The sequence below is a fragment of the Adiantum capillus-veneris genome, chromosome 22 (genome assembly GCF_014529385.1).
Source record: "Adiantum capillus-veneris isolate H3 chromosome 22, ASM1452938v2, whole genome shotgun sequence".
Classification (NCBI taxonomy): Eukaryota; Viridiplantae; Streptophyta; class Polypodiopsida; order Polypodiales; family Pteridaceae; genus Adiantum; species Adiantum capillus-veneris.
Window position 1 is genome coordinate 24,194,573 of NC_140952.1, and position 26,448 is coordinate 24,221,020.

Below are 26,448 nucleotides of genomic sequence, written 5' to 3' on the forward strand. Positions count from 1 at the left end.
TAAACACTACAAGTCCTTCCACCTCAACTTCTGACAAAATGGTAAAGCCTACTTTTATCGCTCCTAAGTTTGATGAGTCCATGCTAGATGAGCTTGTGAAGGGAATGCGTGACTTGAAGGTGAAGTTTGCAAAGCTTGAAGAAAAAGGCCAACCATCAGGGCCACTTCCTAGGCAAAGACAACAACCCAAAGAAGGGTTTGTTAATAGATGTATTTGGTGTGATAGTACAAACCATGTAAGAAGGGATTGTGATGATTTTAGTGATGCTTTGTCAAAAGATGTTGTCTTTTTTAAGGATGGTAAAATCCACTTAAGAGAGACAGGTCTACCCTTGAGAACTAACTTTGGGAAGGGGGAATGCAAACCTTAGTTGAAGATATGGCAACCAAGCATGCCACCTCTTTAGTTGAGGCAGCTACTTATGGAGTAAAAATTGAACATTTTTGTGATGAAGAGGTGAGTGACCATCATGGTCAAATTTGGCCAAATGTCATGCAATTAGCTAAAAAGGGAAAGCTTACAAAAGAGATTCTACATGAAGCAGGTGATTGCATACGTCTAGAAACGGGATGGAATGATCCAGTGGACTCATTGTCAGTGCATGCCTACATTACAAAATGCCAACAAAATGAGGCAATTGTAGAAGAGAAGCGCAGACGTGAGAATGCTGATGAAGGACCATCAAAAAGAGCTTCTAGAAGTGGGGGAAGAAGTGACTCAATGCCTTCTCAAACACCCTCAACACAAGGAGCATCTCCACCTGAAGTACTCATGGAGGAGTCTACAATAGGAAAGAAGAAAGAGCCAACGAAAGGTAAGACAAAAGGCCCAACTTATAAACTACAATCTGATATTGAGGTTGCTACAGATTTAAAGAAAGTCTTGGAAGAAAGGATCTTGAATAGCAAGATTGAGTTTACTTTGGGAGAAGTTCTTGGCATTGCAAAGCGTGAATTCCATGAGGAGATCATTGACATCATCAAGAGAAAGAGGCAAACCCTTGCTGAAGTTTCTCGTCCACAGGTTGAAGGGGAAACCTCAAAGACACAAGGGATGCAACTGCAAAATAAGGAGAATGATGGAGCTGTGGTAGGATGCTACCAATCTAGTGGGAGAGTGAAGCAAGTGCATTTCTCAAATGATGATGAAGAAGTTGAAGATATTCCTAGGAGTTACTATTCACGAAGTCATTGGGCAAGGGCTACTACAGAAACTTTGGTCAAGGTAGGTGATCTTGAAGAGCCATTTGTTGCCTTGTTTGACCATGGTTCAGAAATAAACATAATGTCAAAGAGTCTCTACAACAAGTGCAAATGGCCAATGGACACAGATCATGGTTGGATGGTAAAAGTGGCAAACAATTCATCCGGTGAATTGTATGCAGCATGTCCAGGTGTGAAGGTGACAATAGGTGATGTAAAGATTGACCAAAACTTCTTTGTACAGGATACATCTTCATATCATCTCATCCTTGGACAGCCCTACATTGTGGGAGTTCGAATGGAAACAAAGGTAATGGACGATGGTTCAGCATATGCTAGGATACGTAGCAAAGATGGTAAACGTGCTGTCCAATTTCTCACAGTTTGTGTAAACCATGAAAGAAATCGTGACAACCTCAGAGAACACCCTCTACCAAAGGTGAGCAAAGAGTTTCATGATCATAGAGAAATGATGGGTTTTGGCCAAGTACCATTGTAAAGCGGGATTGCAGTGGTACAGAAAGAAAAAGGGTCTCGCCTGATCCAAAAATAGGTGAAGCATTTTCAAAGAGCTCCTTGGTAACAAAGAATGGATCAGTATGTTTTACAAAACTTGAAGATTTGAAGAGATGTGATAAGCAATATGTGCATAATGTACAAATGTGCATGAAAAAGAGTGGGTTGCTAGAGCCTACTGAAAATGTTTTGGGTTTGTGTGAACAAGTTTCTTTTGTAGATACTATGGGTGAGCTTGATGCTATAATGAGGTCTAGTTTGCATCTTGAAAATGAAGTTGTGGAAGTTTGCTCTATGGAAATGTATCAAGTAATAGAAGCCTTTAAAGAAAGCCAAACAGTAGGCCCAGAAGTCCATGTTGAAACTAAATACAAGAGTGTAGCAAAGAAGGTGAAACCAGTAGCTTCACCCTTACCACCCAACAACAGGGAAAAGATTGAACAGGCTTCTTTACAACCAAGTTTGTGGAATCCTAAAAAGATCGGACATACCTTCACAAAGGAGTCTTTTCAAGAGTTGCAGATTGGTTGCGAGGAGTTTCTAACACAGGAGGAGACAAAGTGCTTCAAAGAAATGCTTTCAAAGCATGGTAAGGCTTTTGCATTTGAGCCACATGAGATAGGATGTGTTGATCCTTATATTGTAGCTCCTATGGTAATTTTCACAATACCTCATGTGCCTTGGAATCTGCGGCCTATTCCGGTTCCAAAGGCTCATTTGCCAAAGTTGGTAGAGCTACTGAATGAGAAAATCAAAATGGGAATCTTGGAGCCTTCTTGTGCTCCATACTCAAACAGGTGGTTCACAGTTCCAAAGAAGAATGGTTCTCTACGCTTCATCCAAGATATGCAACCAGTGAACAAGGTTACAATTAGAAATGTAGGAACAGGTCCAATTGTGGATGAATTTGCAGAGGCGTTTGCAGGGAGGGCAATCTACTCAATGGGGGATCTCTACTCAGGGTATGATCAATTTCAGCTCGCAATCGAAAGCAGAGACTTGACAACCATGAGGACACCTTTGGGTTTGGTAAGGATGTGTACCTTGCCACAGGGAGCAACCAACTCGGTTGCACATATGATGAATGGGATGAATAAGGTCTTATGTGACTTTATTCCTCAAATCACAATGCCTTTCATTGATGATTTGCCTATCAAAGGATGTGAAGAAAATGACAAAGATGAAGCTTTGGATCTCAAGGGATGTCGCAGGTTTGTGGTAAATCACATAAATGATTGTGATAAAATTTTGTCTAGGTTGGAAGAAGTGAATCTTACATTGTCAGGGAAAAAGTCTATGTTTGGTGTCAAAGAAGTGCTCATTGTGGGGCACATATGCGGGCCATATGGTAGGAAACCTTGTCCATCAAAGGTAGATGCCATCCAAAGAATGAAAGAAACATGCACTAGCATCACTGAGGTTAGAAGGTTTCTGGGAGCATGTGTCTTCTATGTTATTTGGATTCCACATTATGCACATGTAGCTGATCCTCTTTATCAGCTGCTTAGAAAGAATCAAAAGTTTAAATGGACAGAAGCACATGTAAAATCCATGAAAAAGCTAAAGGAGTTACTCCAGTCAGCAACGACTTTAAGAAAGGTAGACTATGAGTGTCAAAGGCCAGTGATTGTGACAGTAGATACCAGTCCTACAGGGATTGGATGGGCAATAGGGCAAGATGACAAAGAAGGACACAGGTATGTGGTAAGATTTGGAGCAAAGGTACTAAGTGCTCGCCAAAGAAACTATCCACAGATAAAGAGAGAGTTATGGGGTATGGTTACAGCCTTGAAAAGTGGGAAAGAGTACCTAATTAGTGCATGTGTGGTTGTAGAAACAGATTGTCTACCACTTCTTGGGATGATTACAAGCTGCTCAACACCAGACATTGCTATGTTGCGGTGGATTGCCTACATTAAGTCCTTAAATCCCGAGTTTAAGCACATTGCAGGTAAAGACAATACAGTGGCAGATATGCTATCAAGGGCAAGGTATGAAGATGAGTCACAAATGATTGATGAGGGAGATGATGTAGGCACAAAATTCTATTCTATCTCTCATGTCAAAGGTAACAATGTCTGCATGACTAATTCACTTGAATTGTTCTTGAAAGATCTTTATGAAGGTGATTGGCTTTCTATTGGAAGGTACTTGAGTACTCTAACAAAACAGGATGATTGGTCTGAACAAGAATTCAAGAGAATACGCAGGAAAGCATATGGGTACTTTTTAAGGGATGGTTACTTGTGGAAGCATCCTAAACAAAAGGGTGCTACACCACAACGGGTTATATGTAAAAAAGAGACTCAAGTAAAGCTCATGCAAGAGTTTCATGAGAGTCTATGGGCTGGACAAAGGGGTGTGTGGGCAACCTTCTCCAAGTTGAAAGAAAAATACTGGTGGAAGGGTATGTATAAAGATGTATCTCAGTTTGTAGAGTCATGTGTAACTTGTCAAATGTATTCAAATGTTCGACATCGTGATGGATTGCACCCTACATATCCACTAGCCATGCACTATAAATGGGTTGTGGATCTAGTCACGATGCCTTTAGGACTCTGGCAGATGAGATACTTGGTTCTTGCACGAGAGGACCTAACTAACCAGGTTGAAGGAAGAGCATTAAGAGCTAAGACCACAGAAGCTGTGTGCAAATTCCTTCTTGATGAGGTGATTTGCCGTTATGGTTGTGTGGGAAAAATCACTGCAGATCGAGGTGAACTGGATGCCGAAGAAGTAAGGGAGTTCTTTTCTAGATTAGGGATCAAGCTTTCTCTTACTACAGCTTACAACCCTGAAGGCAATGGAAAGAGTGAAAGAGGGCATCCTCCTATCATCAAAGCTTTGGCCAAGGCTTGCGAAGGAAGAATTGGTGAGTGGCCAAAACTGTTACCATATGCTTTATGGGCTGATCGTACAACACATAGCTCAGTAACTGGCTACATGCCTGCGGAGCTAATGTATGGTCAAAAGCCAGTGATGCCGATTGAAGATACAATTCCTACATGGAATGTACTACCTTGGCAAGAGGGGCTTAGTAGGGAAGATCTCCTTGCACTGCGTATAAGGCAGCTAGAGAGAAGACCTGGAGACATTGAAGCTGCAAAAGAACGACTCAAAAATGCAAGGTTGAAAAACAAGGACTATTTTGATAAGCGACATCGACTCAGGAGCAAAGCAATTGACAAAGGTGACTGGGTTTTAGTGTATGATAGTAGCCTTGATAACCAGCATACAGTCATGCGTGAGTTCTCAAAAAGATGGTTTGGACCGTATGTTGTAAAGCATGTGCATGAAAATGCTACTTACAGCTTGTCTGAACTAGATGGTACAGAAGTAAAGATTCCCATTGCAGGAAAAAGGATTAAAATGTTTAAGAGAAGAGGAGACAATGATCTCGAAGATATGGATGAGGAAGAAGAGAGAAACACAGGTGAAGATCAAAGTGAACATGAAGCCCTGGAATCATCCACTGAAGAAGAAGACAAGGAAGATGTACAATCTTACAAAGAGTCAATGTGGCACATACCGGAGGATGTGCAGGTTTAGAGGGGGTGGATGTCGTGCTGTGACACGTACATAGTGGGAACGCATGCTACAAAATCTATCTTGTATTTTTTTTAGATACATAATTATATTTCTTATAATGTACATATGCATATGTAAGTATAAAAATAAGCTTTCTATCTCATCTTATTATTTATCTCAAGGGTAATGTATTCTTACTTTACCATCAAAAAAATACTATGGGAAAAGTGTCAATAGCTCCGCCTCTTTAATTTGGGGCAAAAAAGCATTGATTCTTCTTTCTACCATCTCATTATTATCTCACACCCTATCTAGATCCTATATCTAGAGTAATTTACAATCTATATATATTCTATGTATTTTTCATATTTTTCTTATATTTCGTTTTAAATAGCTACTAGGAGGGAATGAAATCCTAGTGGGACACTAGGTGGCATGATTTCAAAGATACACTTATTTTAATGCATTATTGCAGGCATGATTACAAAACATTGTCAAGGAGCAATGTCATGCTTTCATATGGCATGAGGTGTCCTTTGGAATCAAATGAAAGTCTAGGCTAAGGGGACCACATGAAGACTTTTGCTGCCAGAAATGGACCCTATTTTGATGAATTTTTTACACAAGGTTCCAATCCGAATTGGAGAATGATTTTAAAATGAAAATCGTAGCTAATGAGCTGAAGTTTCTGCCCATATTTTTACTTTTTTATTTGGAGCTACGGTTGAGGAGATATGATCAAAATACTAGACCCCAGTCTGCCCACATCATGCAGGGACAGCTCATTTCCAACTTTTCCAATTCCTGTTCACACTGGCTCCTCTCTTCTTGTGTAAACCCTTGTGGGTTCCCTTCACCTATAAAAGGGGACCTCTTCTTCCTTGGAAGAAACTCAAGCATTCAAGCCATTGATGAGAGGAATTCTTGAGGGAGTGAGTAGTAATGCCTAATTGTACTTAGCCCCATTAACATAAGCCCAAGCCTACACTTTCTCCTAGAGGAAAACTAGCCATTCTTGTACGCCATACTTGGAGGATCAACTCTAATAAAAGAAGGTGTTGTACTTGGCGTATCAATCAAAGTGGAATTATCCACTCTTCTTCTCTCTCCCATCAATAATGGTGCCGAAGGGTTTCAAGTAAGATGTGTTCTACATTGATGTTTTCTTGATTTCTTGTTGTTTTCATTTTCATCTCTAATCCAGCATATATATATATATATATATATATATCTAATCTCATCTCCTTAACCAAGCCTATCTCTCTCATTCTTAGTAATTCATCCTCTCTAGGTTCTCTTTGCTACAGGTATATCTCTCTCCGCAGTATCCTTATTGCCTACGGGCAAGAATAGGGCTTGGGAGGGAAACTTCTCATCTCTTCACTTCTCTCATATCTACATTTCTCACATACTATCCTAGATGAACAACCCACATGATGATCATTTCTATCGCTTTCACTCTGTACGATCTATTAGAATTAACGTATGGATTAGCCGAAAAATACACTTTCAACAACGTATAGTGTTTCTCTTTGGCCCAGAAAGGCTTAATGAAATACTTCTATCACCGGATCCCATCATACTACCTCTCATAGACTATAATTTTTCTTTTGATGTAAGCGTAGTTATCTTGCTATGAACCAAGAGGATTTGTACACACAATTAATCCCAATCACTAGACAAAATATATATATTATGGTAAGCACAAAACTACAATTCCAAAGAACAATTCGTAGCCTATTTGGTCAGCCAAGATTGAATGCCATTAACTCATCCATTAACCCTTTCATATTACCCATGATACGATATGACCATAGCCTTGATGTTTTCATCTTCGTATTGTTTTGACATTCTCTTTTGCGTTCTTTCTTTGTGTGTGTGAATGCAAGAGAGAAAGAGTGAGTCTTCTTTGATTGCACTTCTTTCTAAACCCTAGTCTTCATGGCATCTATGGTTTAACTCCTTCATATAGTTTTTGTTGAGTTCTCTCACAAACTCTCACAGCCATAAGCCCGGTGCTTTCCTGGCAAGACCGCAAATTTCTCGACAGCGTATGTGAACAAAACCACAGTAAATGTGGAATGGTCTCAACTGTTGCACCACATCGAACATGTCATAATAATCAATATCTAATTCTCCTAAATTATTTTCTCATGTTAAATTGATCATTTAATATGGGGAAGTGCCAGGGGAGAAAAAGCTAGAATATTGGTTAAGCTAGCAGATCGGCCACAGTAGGGATCCAAAGGAGGGAAAATAGGGATCCAAAGGGGGGGCCATCTGCAAAAGACCCATGTGCAACAATGGGCTAAAACGACCCTAAGGTTCAGCCCATTAAGACTTCCAAAATGCTAAGGTTCCAAAATTCAAAGGTTGTGTCCAAAGGTCAACCCTAAGGGAATTGGATGCTTTGTGTGTGTACAAAAAAGTCTTTGCAATCCCTACTTGGGAGGGGGCGAGCCTTGCATGTAGGGGATGAGAGGGAAAGCCACACACACACACACACACAAGCTCCCTTTACACAAAGGGAATGAGGGACACATGTCAGCTCCCTAGCCCAGATGCCCACAAGGTGTACCCAATTCCTATTGGATGGCCTTGGAGGTGGACCAATGAGAATTAGGCTAGAATAAATCTAGTTTAATTAATTAAAAAACACTTAATAAAAAGAACCAATGAAAATTAAGTCTCCTGGATGACTATTGGACAGTCTCCCAAGGGATCCAATGAGAGTTTAGTTGAATTATTAAATTACTCTCACAAAAGGGGAAAGGGGGACACATGTCAGAAGGCTATCACTTATGCTGCTTAAATGTGATTGGCTAGGCCTGGGGAGGTCCAATGGGAGGATAGCAAGAGAAATTAGCAAGAGGGCTCTCCCAAGAGAGAGAGAGGGGACTGATTTTTGCAAGGCATTATCACACACACACTCTCACACAGTCTATGTGGGAAGCAAGAAAAAGACTATCTCTTCCCAAGCTTTAATGGAGATCTCATCACCTACTCCAAGCTTGTGAGATAGAAGCCTACATCGACACACTCTTGGCATGTGGATGCAAATCCAACCAAGATCCAAGCTTCAATGCATGCTCATCTCCTCTACCAGGCTAATTACTAAGCTAAGCTATGCTAATATGAGTGATTATGTGAGGAGATGTACATCTTTCTCGTGAGATACTCCTTCTTCCTCTCAATCTACTCTCATACCCTGCTAGCTCTCACCATCTTCGAAGGTGTGTGAGGTCTTGGGTCTGAGAACGGGGATAATTAATGTTGTGTTTGCTAAGTGTTTTGCTTAGTGCATGAAGCTTTCATCTTCATTGCACTAGCTAGTCTTGAAGGAACACAAAGAATTGTATTGTACAATGTCTCTCTTGATGGGAGAAACCATAATACAAAGCCTTTTGGAGGGGGGACCGTCTCCATGCAAATTCGGTCCTCAACTGTTGTCAATAGCTTAATTTCTCTCTCTTTTGAAAGTATTGTTCATGCTATCTAACTAGGTGTTATGCTTTTTGTTGCTCTCTCCACCCAAGCACTCTTGTAATTCTCATTAGGAATCTATTCTAATGAAATGCCCACTATGTTCATGCTAATTTCCACTACACACAAGTTTTTAGTCCATTAAATGTTACATTGGTATCAGAGCACAAGGTTTCTCTTTTCTTGCTCAAGAAGGAAGGTCCTCAAGCTAGCTATAAATGGTTGGTATTATTAATTGCCTGTGAGTAAGTAGAATAGGGATTTTTCAGCCTTGCAGTGCGCCTGCCTTCGTGCAGTTAACGGGGCATCACCGTCGCGAGCTATGGTCTTAATAGTGGAGTCCTACGGGGCTTGCCTACGGCTTAACCACTATTGAGCTATTAGAAGCTTGACAGGAGTCGGTGTTGTTTTGGTGTTGAAAGACCCTCTCTTCTATTCCTTGCAATTAATGGTATTCGAGCCACGGGTACAGTAGCTTGAGTGCTTTTTCTAAAGGGGTAAAGAGAAGTAGCAACTAGGGCTTGAAGTGTCAAAGTACACCTAAAAAGTTTACACCTAAAAGTTGTTAGAATGGCTGACAATAGTAAAGAGAGTGAAATTAATGTTGATAACTTTGATTTTGCTAATGAGCAAGCTACTAATGATGCTCCGATGCTTGTTAACTATCTTGTTTATAGGCTTCAACAAGCCATGGGCAATCCATCTCTCCAAAGTGAAGTGCAACGGCAGCTCCGTGCTCACGGGATTCTCCAAGCTCATCACCATGACGAGAGAACACCTAGGAAGCCTCCTTGTGAGACTCCCAAAAGAGGTCTCTCTCCGATTCGGGAAGAAGAAAAGAATCCATACGAAGGGCTCAAGAATTTACTTCTTGAAGATGCATCTCCTTCCCAAAGGAGAACTCAAGAGCCTCCACCGAAGGAACGAGAAAGAAGTGAGTCTCCCGCCACCTCGGCGGAGATGGCTCCACGAAGACGGCGGGCTAAACGCTCTCCATCACCACCAAAGCGGAGAAGACCATCACACTCTTCTCCACATCATAATTCAAAGAGGGATGATAAAAAGCAAGAGAAGAAAAAGGCGAGAAAGAGGACACCCTCTTCTCCATCTTCTTCATCCTCTTCCTCTTATGAAAGTGATGGTGAACACAACGAAGATCAAGACAAGAAAAAGGCGAGAAAGAGGTCACCCTCTTCTCCACCTTCTTCAAATTCTTCACCTTCTGAAGAAAGTGATGGTGCAACCTTTGAACCATTAAAAAGAAGAGGCCATAGGAAATCCTATGCCGCATGGAAGAGGTCATCCAAGTTGAAGAAATTCAAAGAGGGAGGGAAGAGAATCTCTTTCCTTACCTATGATGGTACCTTTGGTGCTACGGACAAAGTCTTGGCCTTTATCCAATAGTTCGATGCGGCGTTTGGAGATGAGGGCTTCACGGAGTCCTCTAAGCTAGACCATGTAGCTATGCACTTTCAAAAGTCCGCCAGGCAATGGTGGTCTAGCCTACGAGCCAACGGTGAAGCTCCACGAACATGGAAAGCTTTAAGAGCTTCCATTATGAAGCAGTTTTTGGCCACCGATTCCAAAGACAAAGTACTCACCGAATGGCGAAGCTTAAAGCTCTCTCCCTATGAATCCATCCACAAATATGTAGACAAGTTTTGGGACTTACAACTCAAAGCCACTGTCTTCAAAAATTTGGATTTTGGAGAGAAAAAGCAACAATTTTGTGCGGGCTTAACCAAAGAAATGGCGGAGTATGTCAACTCCCAAAGGCCACGTACCATATCGGCGGTAATACACCATACTATGGTGGCCTCTCGAATCAATTTCCAAACGGGGGCTAAAAGAAATAATAAGCCCACGGAAAACAAGGGTTCCAACGAGCCTAAGGGGAAGGACAATGTCCAAAAGTCTCCTAAGGGCAACTCCAACAAAGCTAAAGAGAAGGGAGTTTACAAAGGTAAAAACAAACTCTCTCCTGAAGAGCTTGAGCGTTATCGCAAGGATAACCGGTGTTTCAAGTGCGGCGAACAAAGGCATGCGTACCGCGCTTGTCCCCAAAAGAACAACTGCCAAGATCCTCCTAGAGTTTCCTTGGTTGAAATCCAAGAGGAGGAGACTCACCAAATTCACCACAAAGGATCTCCTCTATGCCATGCTTGGGGAAAGGTAAGAGAACATGATGCTTTTATTCTCTTTGACCCTGGTTCTACTCACAATTTTATATTTGTAGAGTTGGCCACCAAGCTAGGCATACAAGCATACGAGATGGGAGATGTCCTACCCGTAGACAATGCCTTCAAGGGGCAAGAAGCTTCAGCCACTCCCTTAATCGGGAAATTGAGGCTTCATGTCCAAGGCTATGTGGACAAAGAGGACTTCTTTATCTCTCCTCTCAAGCATGAGAATGTAATCCTAGGGGCACCATGGTTTGACCGCCTGGCTGCCAATGTTAAATTTCCTGAAAGGAGAATCTCCTTTTAAGTTCAGGGAAAAAGACATGTATATAGATGCTAAGGAAATGGGTAACACTATTCCCATTGTACATACACCAGCTTTCAACAAGTCAATAAAGAGCTCTATTTCCGTGTACATGATTTTTGTTAAAGATTCTCAAAATGAACCTAATGCTTTAGCAAAAGAAAATAAAAGCAACCAAAAGGAATAAGAGTTATCCAATTTTCTCAAGGGGTTTCAAGATGTTTTTATTGACGACATCCCTTGTGAGCTACCTCCTAAATGAGGTGATGATGACCATGCAATTGAACTTCTTCCAGGAAGTTCACCGCCTAACAAACCTCCTTATAGAGTTTCTCAAGCTCAACAAGAGGAGATTATGCCGCAAGTGCATGAGTTAGTTGAGAAGGGCATGGTTAGGCCTAGCTCATCTCCATTTTGCTCACGTGTGCTATTAGTGCAAAAGAAAGACGGCACATATCGTATGTGTGTCGACTATAGATCACTAAATAGGATCACTATCAAGAATAGGTTTCCCGTTCCACGGGTAGAAGACCTATTTGATAAGCTACAAGGATCGACCTACTTCAGTAGGATTGACCTAAAAAGTGGCTATCATCAAATAAGGATAGTTGATCAAGACATTGTAAAGACCGCATTTCGCACCACATTTGGTCTTTACGAATACATTGTCATGCCTTTTGGATTGACCAATGCACCAGCCACATTCAACCGCTTGATGGAGAAGTTGTTCAGGCCTCATCGAACCTTCACTGGAGTGTTCTTTGATGATATTATCATCTACTCTAATTCATTAGACAAACACAAGCAACACCTCCAGGTAATATTTCAAGTTTTAAGAGAGAATAAACTTTATGTAATCGAAAGAAAAGTGAATTTTTCTTGCAAGAGATTCAGTATTTAGGTCACATTATCTCTCAAGATGGCATCCAAATGGATCCATCAAAGTTGGAGGTAATAAAAGGATGGCCTAAACCAAGGAATCTTCATGAACTAAGAAGCTTTATAGGTATGTGTGCATACTATAGACGCTTCATAGAAAAGTTCTCACAAATTGCGGGACCATTACATGACCTAACAAAGAAAAGCGTTAGGTATACATGGTCTGCTTAGGAGAACAATGCTTTCAAAAAGCTTAAAGAAAAGCTTATCTCTCAACCTGTGCTTACACTACCGGACCTCTCAAAACCATTTGAGGTCCAATGTGATGCTTGTGGTGATTGCCTTGGAGCTGCTTTGCTTCAAGAAGGGTACACCATAGGCTATGAGAGTCGAAGGCTCGACCCGGTTGAGCAAGCTCTAGGCATATATGAAAAAGAACTCCTTGCAGTTCTACATGCCTTAGACTCATGGAAGCACTATTTATTGGGGACTCCTTTCATTCTGCGAACGGATCACCAAAGTCTTAAGTACTTCATGACGCAGACCAAGCTCTCCAACAAACAAATGAGGTGGGAAAATTTCCTTTCGCAATTTCATTTTCATATTGCTCACATTGCTGGCAAGCATAATCAAGTAGCTGATGCACTCTCAAGATGGCCGAGAGTGAATGCGGTTTCCATAACAACTCACAATGATCTATCTTCAATGATAGATGAGTACGCTATTGATCCCGATTTTAGAGATGTGATTCGAGCCCTTGCATTAGGGAAGAAAGAAGAACCATTTACTTTACAAGATGGTTATCTTCTCTATGGTAATAGACTATGCGTTACTAACTCACTACGTGCGAAAGTAATGTATGAATCTCATGCTCCACCTTATGCGGGGCATAGAGGGATTCAGTCTACCTTAAAGGGAATTGAAACATATTTCTATTGGCCTACCATGAAAGTGAACATACAAGAGTATGTGGTATGCCAAAAGACAAAATTTGATAGAGGGAAGCAACTTGGATTGCTTCAACCCTTGCCAATCCCTGATTCACCATGGGAGGGTATATCCATGGATTTTATCTTTGGATTGCCTAAGTCTATCCATGGGAATACGGATATATGGACGATAGTAGACAGGTTCAATAAACAAGCTCATTTTATACCTGTCAAAAAGACTATCAAAGCTCATCAAATGGCAACCCTCTTCATTTCACAAATTTTCAAGTACAATGGCTTGCCAATGTCCATAGTGTCGGATAGAGATCCTAGAATGACTACTAATTTCTGGAAGGGTCTCTTTGAGAATTTAGGGACAAGGCTAAACTTCTCTTCGGCCTATCATCCACAAATGGATGGCCAAAGTGAAATAGCTAACCTAACCATTCTCGGTCTACTAAAAGCCTATTTAACGGAAGTAGATCAAAGATCCCAATGGGAGAAGTACTTACCCTTAGTGGAGTATGCTTACAATAACACTGTACATACTTCCACGGGAAAAGCACCTTTTGAGATAATTGAGGGAAGATCAAAAAGTCCCTTGCTACTTAAGGTACATGGGAAGATCTTCGCTGCAGATGAGTATAGCCGAGACCTACAAGAATCTTTTCAAAAGATTAAGGATGCTATCTCTATCTCACAGCAAAGGCAAAAGGCTGCTGCTGACAAGCACAGAAGAGCCCAAGCCTTTAAGGAAAATTATTGGGTCTTATTAAAGTTTCCCAAGGCTCGATTAAGGCACACGACGGGCAAGAATCCTACGGGCCACCAAAAGTACTATGCTAAACTAGCAAAAAGGTACTATGGTCCCTTCCAGATTCTTAGGCCAATCAATGAGATGGCCTATCAACTCAAGTTGCCCAATCATTGGCTCATACACAATGCTTTCCATGTGAGCCTATTAAAGCCTTACAAACGAGAGCCACCTCAAGAACCAACTATTGAAGACCCACCGGAGATCGAGGACCAAGAGGAGGTGCTGCAGCCCGAATCCATTCTCCGACATGAAGACAAGGTATTAAGAGGCGGTAAGACTATCCGACGATATCTTATTAAGTTTAAGAATTATCCTTTTGAAGATGCTAGATGGATGCAAGGCATACAATTAAAGGATAACCTAAACCTTGTCAATGCTTACAATGCTTCCCAAGAGTAAGAAAATGTACAAAATGTTAAAAATGAACAAAGTTTTTGTCTTATAAGACTCTCTTTTTTTTTATTGTGCACAAAAATGAAGTAGTATTCATGCTTAGATTAAGTTTGCGGAGACGACGTCTCCCAAACACCAAGTAGAGCTTGTCACTCTACTATGGAAGATTGATAGGACTAATGTGCAGACATGCTTGCGGCAGCCTCAAGCTCTCAAGTGCCAAATGGACTAGTCATCCATTGTGGAATGATGTCGTAGGGTAACATAGGGATCCTCTACCCGCTAAGAAAAGGACTCATGAATATGCTTTATCTTCTCTACACCATAGTCGAGGACGACTATGATTTCAAGAGAGAGGTAATGTCATAATAATCAATATCTAATTCTCCTAAATTATTTTCTCATGTTAAACTGATCATTTAATATGGGGAAGTGCCAGGGGAGAAAAAGCTAGAATATTGGTTAAGCTAGCAGACCGACCACAGTAGGGATCCAAAGGAGGGAAAATAGGGATCCAAAGGGGGGGGCATCTGCAAAAGAACCATGTGCAACAATGGGCTAAAAAGACCCTAAGGTTCAGCCCATTAAGACTTCCAAAATGCTAAGGTTCCAAAATTCAAAGGTTGTGTCCAAAGGTCAACCCTAAGGGAATTGGATGCTTTGTGTGTGTACAAAAAAGTCTTTGCAATCCCTACTTGGGAGGGGGCGAGCCTTGCATGTAGGGGATGAGAGCGAAAGACACACACACACACACACACACGAGCTCCCTTTACACAAAGGGAATGAGGGACACATGTCAGCTCCCTAGCCCAGATGCCCACAAGGTGTACCCAATTCCTATTGGATGGCCTTGGAGGTGGACCAATGAGAATTAGGCTAGAGTAAGTCTAGTTTAATTAATTAAAAACACTTAATAAAAAGAACCAATGAAAATTAAGTCTCCCGGATGACTATTGGACAATCTCCCAAGGGGTCCAATGAGCATTCAGCAGCCCAATGGCTTGCCTGATTCTTATTGGCCAGGAGGCAAAGGGGTCCAATGAGAGTTTAGTTGAATTATTAAATTACTCTCACAAAAGGGGAAAGGGGGACACATGTCAGAAGGCTATCACTTATGCTGCTTAAATGTGATTGGCTAGGCCTGGGGAGGTCCAATGGGAGGATAACCAGAGCAATTAGCAAGAGGGGTCGCCCAAGAGAGAGAGGGGGGTGATTTTTGCAAGGCATTATCACACACACACTCTCACACAGTCTATGTGGGAAGCAAGAAAAAGACTATCTCTTCCCAAGCTTTAATGGAGAGCTCATCACGTACTCCAAGCTTGTGAGATAGAAGCCTACATCGACACCCTCTTGGCATGTGGATGCAAATCCAACCAAGATCCAAGCTTCAATGCATGCTCATCTCCTCTACCATGCTAATTACTAAGCTAAGCTATGCTAATATGAGTGATTATGTGAGGAGATGTACATCTTTCTCGTAAGATACTCCTTCTTCCTCTCAATCTACTCTCATACCCTGCTAGCTCTCACCATCTTCGAAGGTGTGTGAGGTCTTGGGTCTGAGAACGGGGATAATTAATGTTGTGTTTGCTAAGTGTTTTGCTTAGTGCATGAAGCTTTCATCTTCATTGCACTAGCTAGTCTTGAAGGAACACAAAGAATTGTATTGTACAATGTCTCTCTTGATGGGAGAAACCATAATACAAAGCCTTTTGGAGGGGGGACCGGCTCCATGCAAATCCGGTCCTCAACTGTTGTCAATAGCTTAATTTCTCTCTCTTTTGAAAGTATTGTTCATGCTATCTAACTAGGTGTTATGCTTTTTGTTGCTCTCTCCACCCAAGCACTCTTGTAATTCTCATTAGGAATCTATTCTAATGAAATGCCCACTATGTTCATGCTAATTTCCGCTACACACAAGAGTTTAGTCCATTAAATGTTACAGAACACATCGTGAAGAGGTCAATCTTCTAGATCTCAAAAATTTGCCAATCGGGAGAACCCCAACGATGCATCTCCACATAAACAATCTCTCCTTCAGAGGCAATTTCGCATGCCACACTTTCATGACTTTACTCCGCCACCATGTAACACTCTTGTTCATATTCCATACCTTATTACAGTGTTCGTAGATCCAGGAGAACGACTGCAAATGGCAGTACACTTTCTTTGCAAAAATCAAAGAGGCCGAAGAACCAGTGTAGCGCCAATCAGAAATTCGGTTTTCCATAACCAACAGTGGAACACGAGATATGGAGTCAACCAAATTTTTAATGGTGTCCCACATGCATCTATAGTGCATCCCAAGCCCAAAGGTAAGACCAGCCTGTCTGAATGAGAGCACCTGTCCATCAGCCTCTATCACATTAGTTATGCTGTCAATACCTTTCTATGAGAGAAAATAAGCCTGTCTAGGGGAGCATTGAACAAGAGTTTGATCAAAAACTCGACTCCACTTTAAACTTTTTAATCGAAGTGAGTTTTCACAGGTATCATCTCTACCATGCCACAACAATTCCCATGTGACTAATTTCCAATCCGCTACAAGCTAGAAGCAAAAGGGCATCCAAGTATCGTGGCCTCAAACTTACGTAAAACCACATTCCAATATGACGGCTGTCAATGGCCAAAAGCTGGTGTAGAAACCGCATGAGAGCGCAAAAACGCAAACATTTGCGTCCAAGGCTGCTTTTGCTCAACCAACACCAACAACAAAGTGACCTTTCTTGCTGTAACATGAGAACCCAAATGCTTTCGTTGGGATTGAGTATGTGAAATATACTGGACATGATGTACTTATCATAAAGGTTGATATAGAGAAAGCATTTGACACTATTCATTGGGACTTCACTGCTCAGATTATGATGGCTTTGGGTTTTGGTTCCAGAATGTGTCGAGTGGTCTATTTCTATATGAGAATAGTCAATCTGCTGGAATTCTTGATGGTGAGCCGACTCGGTTATGGGATCTTGGTAGATCGGTTAGGCAAGGTTGCCCTTTGAGTGCTATGTTGTATGCTATTGTTACGCACCCTCCATTCTTGTATCTGGACTCCTTAACCGCGTCTGGGTGTTTATATGGATTGGAACTGCCATCTCAAGATCATTTTGTGGCGCAAGCGTATGCGGATGACTCCATGTTTTGGCCGAGAAATAGACTGAAGATGTTCAATGCATCATCGAAGCACTGCATCTTTATAGGCTTTGGCTCTGCAGGTCTACAAGTGAATTTCCAAAAATTTAAATTGTTAACGTTGCATCAAATGGATTGGCAGTCGGTATTATGGCTAGGTGAGATAGTGAAGCTTGATCAACTTGTTAGACATCTTGGATATCCGTTGGCTTGGTCGGTTAACAATGCAAGGGTTGAAAACAAATTGAGGTCCAAATTACACTATTGAAAATTATCCACTTGGCCGCTACATGTAAAACTCAAAATAGTATAGTCCATATTGGTGGCATACATGCAATTTTTCCTACCTATGTTGCATTGGCCACCCCGTCGTCTTCGGGCCTTGATGTCTCGGATATTGGAGCACTTTTGGTGTACACACACACACACACACACACACACACACACACACAAGAGAGAGAGAGAGAGAGAGAGAGAGAGAGAGAGAGAGAGAGAGAGATCCTTATTGTCCTCAAGGTCAAATATGACCTAAGGGACCAAAAGAAACATACCATGTGGGGTGTGTGGAGCTAACGAGTGACTCACGATATGCAAGAATTGTGGAAACGAGCAACAATTGAGAGAGAGAGAGAGAGAGAGAGAGTTCTTCTAGTTGATTTTTTTTAGGTGTCGGCAGCTTGAATTGGGAACTTAAATTACTTTTTGGCTTGTATTTGAAACATGAAAGTACATATCATCCAAGTTGGGATGAAACCATTTTCCTTCTGTGATCATCTTTGGCTTCTTGCTTTAAGCTTTGGAATGCATGATCTCACCTCGATTGCATTAACCTTGACATAAATCATAAAAATTTCAACCGCTCCTTATTTCCCTTGTCAAACTACGTAATATTGCTATCATCAATATCAACATGCTTTAATTAGAATATTGTCAACATCTTATGATATATGCATATATCAACTATAGCGTAAATCAATGGTTTCACTAGCCTAATTTGCATCGTATAGAGATACAACCACCATATCAGTGAATTTTGGAATCTCCCAAGGCCCTTTTTTGTACCATATAGAAAGTGGGATTCTGTAAACAAGTCTTTTCATTTTCCTATCATGTGACCAATCATCGAAGAGTGCTTCAAATTTGCGATTGATTTGAGATATTGAGCGCAAAACTTGATGTTATAGTGTTGAAGTCATAGTGATTGCAGGGTTTTGATGATGAGGCCCAAAATTATGATTTTCAGTAATATTGTGTTTACACTTGACTATCAAAAACCATACTCTCTCTAGCTCTTCAACATATGAGAAAACGTTGAATGACAAATTTCTATGATTTTCTTCAAGATAGTTTTCTTGAAAAGACCCTTAGACTAGACATAATCTGACCCACCCCCCCTCCCCCCCCCCCCCCCCTTCCCCCTTCAAATGGAAGCTCGACATGGAAGGTATTGAGATGTTTCCGATCTATGTCTCTTTTGACCTTGATTACAAAGCAGACAATAACACACATTAACTCCCCTCTTCATCCATGAGACATGGTAGCCTCTAATTCGGCGAGGTCCAATTCCTCACATCATAGCCTTCAACTGCAACATTTTGACACCCGATCGTCTTCTATTGGCACATTGATTGCTGTACCCCGCCTTGGTTTGACAATATTAGATGCCTGTAAAAATAAGAGCCTTGGTTATCTCCATGTTTTATTAGGCAGCAAGCAGCATCCACATACAAAGAACCATGGGACCTTGGGCTTTGTTGAAGGATTTGCTGCTAATCGCGATTGTACATCATGTGCGATGCTTAGAAACACGTTCTCAACATTCAAGTCAGTCTTAGCGCTCTGCATACATCAAAACTAGCCTTGCATGGGTCAACACTGACTAAATCAAGGTTGATTCAAAGGATAGAAAACAGCTCCATGAAGTTTTAACACACAAAAATTTGATTATGATGCTGCTAGCCCTTACAGTTTCATAAAACTTGATACCATATTCATTGGCCAGTGCTTGACCTTGATCAAAGGATACAGCCTGCCAAGTATAGAGAAAAGATCAGTGGCATATATACCTTGAAAGAGGCATAGACCTCTGTGTAAAACAAAACATCCCACATACACAAATAAAATCTATCCCTGAATTTCTTCTATGCAATGTGCGGGAAAGGTTTGCATCAGCTTAGCCTAGAGCCGGTTGAAAATTTAGATTAGCCACTTTCAAATGAGGGTAAGAGGTCAGAGAGCCGGTAAAAAAACACAAGAAAATTCAAACTCCTGCAAATTTGCAAAATTCCATTAGTACTTCCGGTTTCCATCTTCACGAGGAGCGACTAGGAACAGAGACTTTCCTGCACGCTGCCTTTCAGTGCAACATATCACTAGAATATCAAGGCATCATAGACCACACATGAAAGATGGAAATGATGCTCTGCAACATACACATTTCATTCAAAAATCCAAGATTGATATCAAATAAGTGAGCCCACCCTTTTGCTCTCATCCATGTCTGCCTTGTTACCAACCAGAATCCTATTGATGTTTCCTGAAGCATTTTCTTCGATTTTCTTCATCCAGTACCGGATATCTTTCGATGTAAAGGTTAAGCAACACAATATCCATACTCTATTTAAGCATAGCAATGATCCAGAAGAAGGATACTGTTGAAGCTTGACTCTTGAGTCACATCATATACCAAGACAATCCCCATAGCACTCCGAAAGTAAGCTGATAAATACACTGTCAGGAAAGAGTAAAGACTGGTTTAAAGACCACAAGCAAGCCACAGGTATCATCTTTTACCGAGTGTAATGGTTCTGAAGCGTTCTTGACCAGCTGTATCCCATATTTGCAACTTATATCGCTTTCTGTTGAGCTCCACTACTTTTACTTTGAAATCTATTCTGCAATTCATCAGAAGGAAACAAGAATACTCAGAACAACTGCACTTACAAAAGAGAAAGAATGACACCAATAGCGCTCTCTTCTTTCGCTCCTCCACAGAGAGGACACTCAAATCCCCTCTCGGAGTTACTACAACGGCAATACCAATAATCACATGAAATGATTGCTATTAAATTTCAACCATGCTGAAGATTCCCTGGTGCTACACTGCTAAGTTGTGTTCTTGAGTGCTTGGACAACATTCTTTCACAATTACTGCATGCTCGAGTCCTGACAAGATTTTTCCATGCAAACCCTCTATTTGCATGACACTACAACCAGCTACAATCTGTCAATACAAGGACTCTAGTGTCCACAATCATGCAGATCACAGGGTCTCAATTCAATCGCCATTTTCCAGCTTGGTAAGTACCACTCTTGTAACAAATTAAGGAGGCCATCGAAAGGGTTGGTTGGGACCTGTATCACTGTCTCCTCTCTCTACCTCACTCAAATCACCTTCGCTTCTCAATATCTCTCCCAGCTACTCCATAGATCTTCCTTGGTGCTATTTTTTTTGGTACTAATCGAGATTGAGATCTCAACGATCAATACAGAGGCATAAAGATCCATTCTTCTCCTCAAACTGTGCCATACGCTCAACAAAAGAAACATCATCACTATCAAAACTACACGAAGGCTCAGTCCAAGAGATGCAAGTGGTATCCCTACCAAGGAATGGCACAACAAAATCCCCAAGAACCCTAATGGGTCCCAAAGATGCCGTTGGTATCTCTACCAAGCCTATAGAGGATAGTAACCCAATAAAAAACTCTTTGTTGCACATCACCTAGGGAGAGAAATGAATCAAGGAGGATTCTTCACGAAACAATCTGAGAGTGGGGGTGTATATACCATCGGATGGTGCACCACCCTCACCCAACACAACACCTAGACAATCTCTGCCAAATGCAGATGAAACTATGCGAGCAAGCCTAGAAATATATGTCACAAACTGCTGATGTGTCAAGCCATTGATGAACGGAGCCAACCTTCAGATCCCGGCCAAGGGGCCTAAATTCTAAGAAGCAGAAGCAGTAGAAGAAGATGACGTGCAAACTGTATGGAACTCCAGAATTCACGTTGGCTTGCTGACGTGGCAGACTGTATGGAATCCCGCGTTTCACGCTGGCTGCTGACGTGGCAGACTATACGGATTTCCATGATTTGCGCTGACAAGTGCTGACCTGGCGGTGGGCACTATCTAATTTCCATAATTTGCGCTGGCATCTTTTGGACAAGATGCTTTTGTACCAGATGCTTTTGAGTTAAGGCTTTTCATGTAAGCTGCTTTTGGGCCTAGGGCCTTTAAATATGAGGCCATGGGCTCATTCTCTTACATGCTTCTGGATTAAGGTGTAGAGGATGGAGTACCGGCTTGTACTCAGTTGTTCAAATGTAAAGAAATACCGAAAGGGGCGCCAAGGTTTGGGGCCAATACTCTCTGGGGTGGAATTTCGCCACTCCGTGTCGCGTCTCGTCTCTCTTTCAGTTTCAGTTGTTATTGAAGTGCTAAAAGTCTATTCACTCTGTTCTTTTCTACTGTCACGTGGTGCCCGTCTTGTGACAATCTCTCTCTCTCTCTCTCTCTCTCTCTCTCTCTCTCTCTCTCTCTCTCTCTCTCTCTCTCTGTGTGTGATGACATGGCATGTCCAACTGGTAGAGAAATGGCCGAGTGGATGAGAGGAACTGAACCTACAAGATGGGGTTAGGGATTAAAAATCCTAAACCCTACCAACTTAAAGAACTTCTGAGCAATGGCTGAGTCGACTAACCTGGAAAAATATCAGAAGCTTGGCATCTGGGACTGATTTCCGTAAAACGCGCTGACAAGCTGACGTGACAGCTGTACAAAATTCCGTAATTTTCACTGTAGTGTTAGCGAGGCAAGCTGACGGATTTTTGTAAACTGTGCTGGTAGATTTTGGCAATTTTTATGTGGTGCTTTTGGAGCAGATGCTTCTGGGAACTTATGCTTTTAGAACTAAAGCTTTTTGGGGCACTGCTTTTGGGCATCCCTTGTAAGTTTAAAAGAATCCAGAGGGCCACTCTCCTGGGCCCTCTTCCATAAAACATTTGGACGCAAAGTCTCGAACAGAGTTGAACCCTTGGGAGTTGTACTTTGCAAAGAGCAATATTATAGAAATACCGAGAGGGACGCCAGTCTTTGGGGCTAGTGCGTTTTGGCTCGGAACGTGCCGTGCCGACTCTCTCTCTCTCTCTCTCTCTCTCTCTCTCTCTCTCTCTCTCTCTCTCTCTCTCTCTCTCTCTCTCTCTCTCTCTCTCTCTCTCTCTCTCTACATATATATGTATGTATGTGTGTGTGTGTATATATATATATATATATATATATATATACACACATACATATACATATACATATACATATACATACATACATATATATATATATATACATACATACATACATATATATATTTAAGTTCAATGATTTTGCAATTTTTGTTCTTGAGTTGCTATTGATTTCTCGCTTGGAGTGTCCAAGGCTGTAACAGTAGTATCAGAGCTCATAACAATTCTTTTTCTATGGAGGATCCAATTCCTTTTGCAGCAACATGGGTTCTCGCAGACAATTCGACAAAGACGACACCCCTTCAACTGTTGGTCGCTTGGGAGATGAAAAAAGAATCCCAAAGTGGGAATAGAAGAAAGAAACGCTGATTTTCAAAAATATTCCGAGCAGTCAAGAGATTTTGGAAAATTTCTACGGGAATCTCGACAAAGCGGAGTACACACATAAATTGTAGGTTGGCAGGTCTGTGAAAAGATTGATGAAGTACTTCAAAGACCAAAAATATGTGGCTCACCTAAAGAACTACCCGATTGATGAGATTCACTTGGGACGGCGAGAGGCCGTCGATTCTCTCAAGACGGTAAGGAAGCTAAAAGAAAAGCCGGATGTAGAAAAGCGGAAATTGTACTCGCAAAAAGAGTTTGATAAAGAAGATGAACCAGTTAATGAAAGGCTTAAAGCACTCTCGGAAGAAGAAGAAATCAGTGGATTTCACCGGTTATTTGCATTGGAAGTCGACTTTTGAGGTGGTAAGCACATCCAAGAAGCGTGTTCATTTCGAGGATGACCCAGATTTATCTTTGTCTTCCTAGACAATTCATTGTCCTCTAGTTCTAGAGAGGATGAGAAAAAGCAGAAGTAGCGGAGAAAAAGCAAGAAAAGCAAATTTTTGAAAAAGTCTAGAAGGCACAAGGAGCCATCTAGTAGTTCAGAGGAGGAGACTTTACCTTCTTATGAAAATTTAGACAGTAAACACATGGACAAGAAGACCAAGGAGTTCAAGGATGGGGTCAAGAAGACAAGTTTGACACGTTTTCAGGCTATCAGGACACCCATCGAGTTCTTGAGTTCATACAGCAGTTTGATGTCGCCTTCTTGGGAGGTCGGTTCTCGAAACACTCCAAGGTGCGAAGGGCGGCATCTTACTTGAAAACAAATGCACAAATATGGTGGTCTACTTTGTTGTTACACAGAAAAGCACCTAAGAAGTGGGTAAAGTTCAAGAGAATTTTCACTTCTGCTTGGATAGTGGAAAGAATATGAAGAAGATGTCGATCATCACAGCTTGGCATCTTCTGAGAATGATTAAGAAAGACACTTTGGATGACTACTGTTAGAGGTTTTGGGATACCTATCTACCAGAGTCCTCGTTTCGGATTGTCACATTGAAGGACCGGACTCGATCACTAGACACATGCATGTTAGCTTCTGGCATTGTGAGCCGGGCTTTAGAGTAGGCTGGGCTCGACTAGTTCCCAAAAGAGGCACGATCTCCTGATGGCTATTGATGAAATGTTAGCATGGTGTACATGCAATGGAGTTGTAGCCTGTACGGCTGACACAGGTTCCATGGACATGGCAAACATTGACGGTGGTTTAATGATCCTATATTTTCCATGTCATCACACCTTCCCCGCTACACTTTTATAGATTGCCCATCTTCAACCCCCATTGTGTACTCTCTTTCTAGTCTCTTTGATTATCCCTTGCACACATTATTCAGTCCTCTTTAAGTGATGAATAGTAAGGAGTCACTCTACATTGTACCGGGCTCTTACATGGCTGTAAGTGGATGGGGCAGCAGGGATGACCCACCCAGCTGGTCTCGCGCATTGTCTTTTGAGTTAAACAACATAATGCTTAAACACACCAATTGTTCAAACATTCCACACGCAGGGATCCCCGTGAACGCACAATTCTCACATCAAGAGGTCAATAGTTAAAGACCTAGGTGTTGAACTAGGTAGAAGATGCATGGCATGTGTTAAGTTTTAACGAGCAAAAAACCAGGCACGGTCAAAATGTTATGCATTTCAAGATGTTGTTGATTGTGTTTGCATGCAACTAAAAAATAAAAGTGTTGCATTTTGTAAATACCATTATTCTTTGCAGAGGAAGAAAGTGATCAAGCACAAAAGGCACAGCATCATCAAGCTGAGAGGGTAAAAGCTCGCTTCACACTATCAACAATTGGATTCAGAAAACCAAAAACTAGAACCATTTCTTGGGAAAACCAAACAACTAGAACCATTTCTTAGATACATTACCTGTTAATTTGTAAAGCAGAAAGTTTAAAAAAAAAACTCTGCCAGAAAACACGACAGAACAAATGGTATACCCATAGGTATCGATGAAGCTCGTTGAGAATAGATTATCAGAATACCGAAGCAATAGGCAACTCTTTCCAACACCTGCATGTCATGAAGACCATGAGATGGAAGACGACGAAGAAGAAGAAGGCTCAACCCTGTGTTTTTTGAAGAAAACATCAGCATGCGCCTCTGGGAAGAAGGCTGGTCAAAAAAAAGAAAAAACTCACCACTGTCGCCTATGAGGAGGAGCTTGACGAGTTGCTCCGACTCTTTTGTGCAAGCCATGGCGGTACGTTGCGCAAGAGTAGCGGCAGCAGCTATGGCCAGCTGGTTTTAAAAGACAGTAGGCAATCATTGGTTCATATTCTGCGGCCGGTTTACATGTAACTCCAAAAGCCACGTTGCCGAGTTTTTGCCTTAGCCAAAATTATGGTTTAAGAGTCGAGAAAAATTACATAGCGCCGCAAGTTTTAAAATTTTCATTTCATTTCATTGAAAGATTTTGCATTTAAAGTTCAAAAGTTAAATTAAATATTTAAAAAAACGATACAAACAATTAAATCAAAACACACAAAAGGACAGTACACAGAAAGCACGTCTTGCTTCTACCGCTTCACTTATAACATTGCATGTAGTAGTACTAATACTATGTGCTACAAACAAAGCAGGAGAGTCTCTACAAATACACAAGATAACTTAGCATACGAGCAACATAATCAATTATCTTGCATATCTGCAGACATACACAAGATTAAAAATGTATACAATTTGAAAGAAAAAGAGAGCGAAGCAGAGCATTGCAACGCGTGCCATGTGCACCTCTTAAAATAGAGTGCTACACATACTACGGGAGAGAAGAGGGGAGAGGTGTCATGCCAAGGGCCAGGACACACATGCGGTACAAGGGACCTATATATAGCAAAGTTGGGTGGAGAAATGCGTATGGTTGTTCCCAATCCCTTACACTGGTATTAGGAGCTCATGATCAGAGGAAGGAAGAAGGTCGTGAATGCTTTTGCATGGCCATCACTATAAAACTTGCAAAGCGTTTACCGCGTTTTGTAGAGAGAGAGACAGAGAAAAATAGGGTGGCCAAAGGAGAGAGAGGAGAGCGGGAAGCATTTATTTTATAAATTAAATTTTACTGCACATATTACCTCACATATTTTTTCGCATGTTACCCTGCATATTACCTCGCAAATTTCAAAAAGAAAGAGAGCATGATATGCCGTGTTTTTTGCAGCATACCTTGCTCTTCTACTCCTACCGCCATCTCACATGCAACCGTATTCTCTCCTTCTCTCTCTCTCAAAGCTCTCTCTCTCTCTCTCTCTCTCTCTCTCTCTCTCTCTCTTACTTTCTCTCCACACACACACACACACACACACACACAGACACATGCACAATCAATCTTTGGTGGAGCACTCAATCACTTGACGATCGTTGGAGAGGAGAGGACGGACCGCAAGAGGACTCTACACAAGAGGAACACAAGAAGACTCGAATGTTAGAGGAACACAA

General features: G+C 41.4%; 1 protein-coding gene across 1 annotated transcript; it reads right to left on the reverse strand.

Moving 5' to 3' along the window:
* Positions 1 to 18,788: 18,788 nt before the first annotated feature.
* On the reverse strand, positions 18,789 to 25,286 carry LOC147429043 (ras-related protein RABE1d-like). Its single transcript, XM_086494951.1, has 8 exons — positions 25,155 to 25,286; positions 24,954 to 25,026; positions 20,161 to 20,261; positions 20,020 to 20,085; positions 19,848 to 19,945; positions 19,334 to 19,396; positions 19,111 to 19,206; positions 18,789 to 19,032 (listed from the first exon to the last, which is right to left on the reverse strand). Exons 1-8 carry the CDS (start codon positions 25,210 to 25,212, stop codon positions 18,949 to 18,951), a joined length of 639 nt encoding a protein of 212 aa, XP_086351077.1. The 5' UTR covers positions 25,213 to 25,286; the 3' UTR covers positions 18,789 to 18,948.
* Positions 25,287 to 26,448: the final 1,162 nt, after the last annotated feature.